This window comes from Lipophrys pholis (assembly GCF_963383615.2).
Source record: "Lipophrys pholis genome assembly, chromosome: 10".
NCBI classification, from domain to species: domain Eukaryota; kingdom Metazoa; phylum Chordata; class Actinopteri; order Blenniiformes; family Blenniidae; genus Lipophrys; species Lipophrys pholis.
Window position 1 is genome coordinate 14,636,409 of NC_137640.1, and position 8,764 is coordinate 14,645,172.

At 38.6% G+C, this 8,764-nt stretch overlaps 1 protein-coding gene across 4 annotated transcripts in view; it reads right to left on the reverse strand.

Moving 5' to 3' along the window:
- Positions 1–8,383, reverse strand: part of eps15 (epidermal growth factor receptor pathway substrate 15) — a 30,252-nt gene extending 21,869 nt beyond the window's left edge. For 2 of the 4 annotated variants that reach the window (XM_080473919.1, XM_080473918.1), the window contains exons 1-2: positions 8,199–8,383; positions 930–971 (exon numbers count right to left, since the gene is read on the reverse strand). In XM_080473919.1, the coding sequence (XP_080330045.1) occupies positions 930–971; positions 8,199–8,225 (69 nt within the window). In that variant the 5' untranslated portion in view covers positions 8,226–8,383. Of the gene's footprint in view, positions 1–929; positions 972–3,420; positions 3,554–8,198 lie in introns of those variants that run through there. The other 2 variants (XM_080473920.1, XM_080473921.1) reach the window with 2 other exon arrangements.
- Positions 8,384–8,764: the final 381 nt, after the last annotated feature.

Below are 8,764 nucleotides of genomic sequence, written 5' to 3' on the forward strand. Positions count from 1 at the left end.
GCAGAGCGACTCCCAGTGGACAATTTAGGAACAACCGTTACTTTTAATGACAAAACTGCAATCATTGCCTTCTTTGTGATTTTTAGACACTGCTAAGTCCTTAAGCATGCAGGACTGAACTCTCTGGCAGGCCGGATTTGGCCTCTTGTTCTGCACATTTGACACCTCTGCTCCAAACGTTTTTTTACTGTGGACAGTGAGGGGTAGCAAATGGAGACTGAAAAACAAATGGTGAGAGCTGCCCTCTGGGGCTCAGACGCTCCAAGTAACTTAAATCAATAGTGAAAATATACCAAAGCCATTTCCTCAGTGGTCTATTAGTAGTCTTTCATGAGGCTCACAGGGAGCTCCCCTGGTATGTTGGGCAAAGAGAAACATTATTAATTCATATACTTCCTCTATTGGACACTGAGACTGGGCATCGAAAAAAAGGAAAAGAGATCACTGCTCACTGCAACACTATCTAATACTGCAGCTGAAGCTGCATGCATGTTTGAAGAGAGAGCATAACATATAAATATTTCAACTTATAGGTCAACCATTTTTGCATGTGAACATTGAGATGCATCTAAGAAATACATTGAATTTCATAACAAAAAAATGCCTCCTTTCATTTCTATTATTAAAAACAATTTACAAAATGCCATCATACCGTACTGACAAAACACGCAGACAATCTTGATCTATAAAGTGATCAGAGCTGTTGTACTCAAAACAGTCTGAATAAAAGCATATAAAAAATGGCTACTTCTAATAATCCCAACAAAATTGCAATAATAATAATAATATTAATATTATTATAAAACCAGAATGGCATTACTACATTAACTCAATACCTAATGACACAAGCATGCACATTATACAATGCAAAAGATTTCATGAAGTCAGCATGGTCTGACTTTCGTTGCATTTATGAAACTGTTACATACCTGTCGATAGTATTTGTCATAGATCGGATTTCCACTGGAAAGCTGTTAAGGATGAAAAAAAAACACCTTGTTACAAGTGGCAGATTAAAAGAACTAATTGATTTACAGGTGACTAAAACAATTTATTCTCTTTGCAAAGTTTGTTTGTCAGTATTTGTTTAACTTATAAGATACAAACTAAAAGAGCTTCAAATGTAATAAATTAATCCAGAGTTTATAAAATAAGAAAAGCATCTGACATCCAATTGTTTTGGGGGAAAAGTTTTAAGATTTATATGCTAAAAGGTTTTGTTTGTTGTTAATTTTAATACAATAAACACCAAAAAAGGTTTGACTTATTTGAGTTGAGCTGGATTAAATCTAAACTGCGTAGAGGATTCACTGTATATTTTTAGATGCACCTGTCCAAGTAGTGCAACTAATTGAACTACGGTAAGTTCATTCAACGTATTGACAACACTGACCCAATGAAAGGGGCCTTCACAATGATTCCACAAAGAATAAATATTAAAATGCTCTTTCTTCAAATACTTGCAAATTGGGAGTTTTGTTTCCTCCCAAATTAAAAAAGAAAAACTGGAACCGCCACTGTCTGACATTGAACAACTCACAGTAAAACATTTAAATGACAGATGCCATTTGTCCGTTCTTTATGATATATAACTCCCTTTCCTCTCTATCTGCATGGAAAAATGACCTGCAATAGGACATCTCGATAGAGGAGTGGGAGAAGACATGTCCTCTGGCCTAAACCCAAACCAGGCAAATTATTCCACTATAAATGGCTGCTCAGGACAACTATTAAACCAGGTAAATTACACTGTTTTAATCAGGATATTCCTGATAATTGTATCAAATGCACTGAATTGGTATGTTGTTCCATTGCATGTGGGAATGTTAAAAACTCCATACGTTCTGGAGAGAGGTACTTAAACTGATTTCTTGCCTGACAGTGTTATTCCAATGGAAACAAGGCTATATTTTCTCCATATCTACCCTGAAGGTTCCTCTGCAAATTGAAACTCATTTGTCTGTTGCAAGCCAAACAGGTGATTGTTTTAAAATGTAAAGATATTGAGGGACCTAATTACAGTCAATAGATTAACTAGATGACTTGTAATCTGGCATTAGAAAAACTGACTTCTATTGTCAATAGGTAAAGCCGAGGAATTCTATGAGATATGGACTTCTTTCTCACACTTTATGGATGACCTAAATGTAACACTGTGTGTGACTAGACAAGGACTGATACCAACACCATCATCATACCAACAAGGCCTGTGAACTTGAATTAAATGAATATGTGTTAATGTTTTGGTTCATTATCATTTTTTTTAAATCTTTTATTAGTTACTATTTTTATTTTGTTTATAGATATTTTATTCTTTCTCTTGATCTATGATCACTTACACTTTTTACTTGATTTCAGGTGGAGTGAATTTCCAATTTTATTATTTTATGTGTGGGTTTAGTGTTATTTCATTGTATTTCTTGTATTCATCTTGTATTGTTGAGGGAGGGAGGGCCTTTGTGGATGTTTGTCATTTGTATTTCAACTTAAGAATGAAAAAAAATAAATAAATAAATAAATCAAGTGTGAAAAAAAATCTCTTGAAATCTGTGAGAAGCAGAGAAGGAAAAAATACAGAAAATATGTACTCAAGTACAACTACTGTCATATCTCTTGAACTGTATTGGTGTCAATAATATGGTCATAAAGTTCAAAGTACTCTTTAACCCAAAACATAAATAAAATGTTCTTTCTGTTGTGTGGCTCCAGCTGAGGACAGTGAGCATGTGTTTTCTGGATACAGTAAAGTGTGTCATCTGCTTAGGCGACGCAGCTGTCAGAGAAAAGACTGATCCGTTACAGATGGCCACAGCAGCCTCATGAATCTTAACGCTGAGGTTTTAAAAATCACGCGAAAAACTCTTAATTGTTTTTTTTCCCCCCCAACATCACATCCACAGGGTTTTTTTTATTCTCTGAATAGCTGGAGATACAAATAATCAAATTTAAGCCGTTGTACAAGTTCATGACCTATTGCACCGTGCAAGGTGGTTTTTATAAACATCATCCTCAGTTTGACTGCATGATGCCGCACTATGAGGAGACAAGTGCTACGATATATTTCAGTTAAGAATAGAACAATAACCTAATCGTCATCCATATACACCACTGGTCTCTTCAGGAAATAAACAAAGCTGACAGACAATCAAGCTTTTGTTCTAGTCACACTGATGATGTACAGGGAAAAAGCTCAGTAAGGGAATAGATGAAGAACATGGACACTGTCCAGCATTTTCAAGAGGAATCTGTCTATTGTTTAGCTGCAGCTCTGCTTCGTTTCTATCGTTTGTTGGTAGTTGCAGCTCACATGTGGCTAGGGAGTAGAAATGTATCTAACTCAAGCTTATCTAAGGCCGTCCTTCACTATAAAACATGACACCACTGATTTTAGGCCACAATCAAAAATATTGCCATGATTACCTGTTTTATGCGTGTGTGAAACAGCCAAGATTGTGAAGAGTATGGCCGCCTTTACAAACTCCTCTAGCAAAATGCAAGAACACTCCCATAAGAGCAGCTATGGCAGTAACCAGGCCACAGGAGTTTCACCACAGCATACGGGCGAAGCTGCAGATGGATGAGGCAGTGACAAAGCAGTAACGTATGAAAGAAAATATTTTCCTTATTCAACAATCTGCCTGTTCAGGCAGCAACACACAAATATTTTGATCATCAGTTAATCTGTTGAATTCCTTTGCAAAAAGTATTTTAATTTGTCATGAAAGACAACTTTTTTTTTTAGAAAACTATAGTGTAAAACAATATAATAACAATGGCTATGAAAAAAGTTGTCAAGAATTTTACTAAACCACTTTATCAGCAGCTCTTCTTGTCTCAGTCTTGCTTCAACAACACTTTCACAAACTGTCATCATGTGGCTGATCTTTATTGCCGGTCTTCATCGGACTCCTATTATCTAGTGTCCTCTCACTCTAGTTTTGGGCTAAATTTTGCTGCTTACTTCTATAGAACATTTGACCAACAATTCAATTCAAAGTGCTTTACATTAACAGACATGTACAGTTGGTAAGAACAATGAGAAAGATGAATAAAAATACAGAGAGATAAAAACAAACGTATTAAAATAAAACAGAAAATATCGAAGTAGTCAAAATCTTCACTGCCCTTTCTACTGGACTTGGTAAATCGATTTCACTTATATGGTGTTTTCCACTGATTTAACAGAATCCAAAACACATTAGAATGTTGGTCACATTCACACATTCACACACCGGCTGCCAAAAGCATTCAGTCCATCTAATGGGGGCAGTTTCGCGTTCAGTGTCTTGCTCAAGGGTAAATCACCATATGAACAGATGAATTGAACCTGCAACCTGCAGATTGAGACAACCCACTCTAATAACCGAGCCCCACCTCATGTCTCTCTACCGCCACATGTTTACGTACTCTCAAACAACTGCTTTTCCATTCTTCCTTCTAGTTAAAGCTGGGCTACCACAGTTTGTAAAGAACTGATTCATCCAACAATTAATGGTCTCATTTGAAAAACAAATACCACATTCACTTATATCCACCTTCTTTATATCAATAATTGCCCAAACTGTTTGAAAACACAATACTGATTCAGCATACCACGTTACAAAAAATCTGAAGAAAAAAATGTTCATATGGATTTTAAATGTGTGAAGTTAAATTTACTTCCAAATAACTTATGAAACTTAACTACCGACAAGGGGATTATCATGACACTGAGCTCCCAAGCAAAGACAGCTATATTTTGTTCAGAAATGTTTGTCACAGTGTGCAGAAAACTACTGCAATTGTTTTCAGCTGAAGTACATTCAGAGGGAAACAAAACTTCAGGATGTAAATTCTACATTTCCTAAGGTTTGTAGTTGGTGTTACAACAGGACATCGCACCACAGGCTGCAGCTAATTTGGCCATTGGTCACATCCTCCCCCAAACACTCATCTTTCCTCTGCTCATACAAAAGATCCACTGCTGGGCTGCACAGGAAACAAATCAACATTTCCTTCTTCATATGGCCACAACCGGCGATTGGCTGCTGCGGTTTTAAATAAGCAGGTGCAAGGAAGGAGAAAAGGAGGGGACTGCCATTGTTTGAGGGGCGTATTAACTGGGGAGTGGCTAGTCAATGGGAGGTTAAAGCTCTCTCCGAGTTCCACCTCAAGGAAACAAAAGAGCAGCAACCTTACTCTTGATATGGCTGAACTTTCTATAGACATCCTTAATAAATAATAATCAAAGAATACAGGCAAGAAGGCCTGGTGAGTTCAGGAACTTACACAAATTTACTGTGATGCCGCCTTAAAAGGACAACAGTTATGTTTTATTATGCTCTACAAAGACCGAGATTATATCAACCTTTACTGAGGAATTGCATGGCGACGGCGTAAAAATGCCAGAACAGTGCAGATTAGCTTTGACGTCAGTGTAAAAGACTTAAAATAAGGATTCACTCAACCAGTGATCAATTTGGTTATTTGTCCATAAGTGCCAGTTTAACTGCCTGAAAACAATTCAGACAGAGCATGCACACACATCTTTCTCCATCCAAAGCAACTTTTCTCTTTGGTACACACTAATGTGCGTGGAACTGTTGCTGGCTGTACCACTGTGGTCATTGTACTGGTGACTCTTTATTTGAGCATTGATAAAACACCACTCAATCATTGCCTGCCCAAGCTCAACCATACAAAGCTAAAGAAGACTGCATGGCACTTGCGAGACTGCGAGAAGCGGAGAGGCCCATCTAGTTTAATTCTTGAATTGTCACCAACTTATATCCACACACAGGAATGGCATACAGTTTTGTCACTACAAGCACGGCGTCAGTTGGAGGATTATCAGTTGGTATAGTTGAAAGAAAACTGTAAAACATCCATCACTGTCATGCGGGCCGACGACCTCGGCCATCAGAGATATGCGGTCAGGTTTTGGGGTAATCTGTGTCAGACAATGCTGTCAAGGCTACTGTTGGCAGACAGCTCCGGTCTGTTGTTAGAGGCAACTGTGGCTCAGGTAACACGTCTGGGATGGCAACCTACTTATTAGAGATGGCAACTGCCTGTTAAGTAAGTTATTTACTACACAAACAAAACACAGGAGAATCTTTGCTGCCTTGGGAAAAGACATTGCATAAGTAAAGCTTGTCAATAAAGTTGGTATGATTCTCATGTTGTTGTGTGCATAACAACAAGATGGGGACAGGCGCACTCTCTGGTAAAGTTTGTCTTCTTCTGTTTTACCACTCCATGTATATCACTCATATTCGTTATTCTCGACTTCAAGGAATTTAAACAGGAAAAAAGTGTTTGGATTGTTTGATTTTGAATGGAAATCAGAGTCTTCTATCTTTTTATAGTTTATTTACCATTACCGTTTATTCAGGGTGAAAATTGTCTACGTTTACATATTAAAGCAACATACTTTGCTCTACTACATCACTGAAGAGGATGTGCATTTCACAAGGCAGCAATGACGTGACATTTTACTTGTGACTGACCCAAGCAATACCATTAACAATAAATGTTCTGAAAAATATTCAAAAAGGTAGTATTGTTTAAAAAAAACTTGTTAAATGTAAAACAACATTTCAGTTCAATTTGAACCTTTTATTGAATATAGTAATACAAATTTAAACCTTTTGAATAAATGTTAATATGTCGAAGAGAATGACAAAAAAGTGCGTTTCACCTCAAAGAAACAAAACGAACCAGCAAAATATGTAATAATAGAAAAACACCAATTACCACAAGGAAAGGACGGCTACTTCTAATTCTTTTCACAATACTTAAACAATAAGATATCAAATTCTAATAAAAGCATCAATGATGAATTGAAATTTGATAAATGGAAGAAAGTTTGGCAAGTTTGAAAAGCACATTAATAATAGCAACAACAACAAAAAAATTTGGACCATTAAGAAATAGAAGCACTATAAAAATAATTTAAAGTGAATAGTTATAGAAAAAGTTATGCTGTAATAAAAGAGGCAACGTTAAGATTACAAACAAATAGTTCTGCAAAAACTGCAAATAGGATAAAACAGAGTAGCTTGTTTATACAAGACAGTAATATTATGAAAAACGTACATGGATTTTAAAATCAGGCCTTTTATTATGAGTAATCCCATTGGTCAGTTTTAGACATTAAAATTGAATTGCATGTTTACATCCAGAAAGCCAAAAAAAAAAGGACACACAAATCACTTTTTAGTCCGCTTTTTAAGTTCTGTGAATATGCAGAGGGTGTAGAGACAACACTTAGACCTGTGCGATGCAAAATAAAACTCACAGTATTGTAAAACAGACAGCCTCCTTCACTCAGACACGTTTCACTTAATTTCAATGTTTCGACACGAACGTTCAGCTCAAAATGTGACTAAATCTATGTGTCTAACCCAGCTGTATGTCCTGTCCACAGACAGACAGTGTCCACTTCCTCTCACTGGTTGCGACACTCCAGTTCACATTATTCTCAGTTTTATTAGACAAACATGTTTTAACCCGCAGCGGCTAACAGGCTAACTCTGTCCACTAGAAAGGTCAGATTGGAACCAGCAAGCCAGGCACCGAGGCGTGTTTACTTCTAATTATAGGCAAAAACAGGGCTGTTGTTTGCCCCACAGTCAAATAACACAACAACCGACACACGCTGCACAGGAAAAAGCCCAACAACCTGGCCTTTTCGGGCTTTACGGTGTTTATTTTTGCCGCGGAAACTGTGTTAGCGGAGGCTGGACTAGCAGTAAATGTGACAGTAAAGCCACAACAGAGACACACATGGGAGTCTCGATTCTATCACCTCTTCGCTGGGGACCAACTGGCCTGCAGCAAAGCAGCAGACGGCGCACAGTGTCGAGCAGGAAAAGCCGCCCCGAGACGACGCGAGGCCGGCTGGAAGCGGCCGCCCGGTGTCGTTAAAGTTTGATGGAGCGGCGGGGAAGCAGCCCGGACACTCACTTAGCGGTTAGCTCCGGAGCTAGCTAGCTAGCTACGCCCTTACGCAGTCCCCGAAGAGATTAGGCAGAAACTTTTCTCAGTCAGAGCGGGACTGAACTTCACCAACAGCGGCGAGCAGCGAGGGGGAAGCGAGCCCTTCTCTCCTGCCAGCCAGCCTCGGGCGACAGCGGCCGGAGTGCCCCCCGAGAGCGGCGGCGCGGAGGGCGGACAGCGCGCGCAGACGTTAGATGAGAGTTGTAAGACAGTGTTACCTGAGTAAGAGACAGAGTGGCAGCCATAGTGTTTCTGTTTCCCACTGCCTTCACGCTGCGTTGCTGCCTGCCACAGACAGAGGCCGCCCAAAAACCTGGAACTGGACCCAGCTGCAGGAATCAAACCCGGGTCCTCTTTCTCTAATGTCAAGCCCCAGCGCCGCCTAATCAGCAGGGGCGTGCACAGGCTTTCTGCAGTGCTCGTGCTCAGCCACGACCCCCCCCCCCCCTCCCCCCAATCACAAGTGTTCTTCTGAAAATATACTACGTGTTCCTTTATTCAAACAAGGTGATGAGAAATATAAATAATTGCTAAATCTCAGAAAATAAAACTCTTAATTTGCCAGTAATTCTTTACTTTTTTTTTTTTATTCCTCAAAAATATTTCAAGTTGAACTTCATTCTTTACTCTCTTGAGACGCCTTGAACGTTTAATTTAGTTGGAAGCTGAACTTGTATTCGCTTCAGTTTTCATGGAAAGCTCTTGGAGCATAGTGACAAAAAGAGAAATGCTTAAAAATTTGATGAAATTTTAGAATTGGTTCATAAACAATTTTATAAACAAA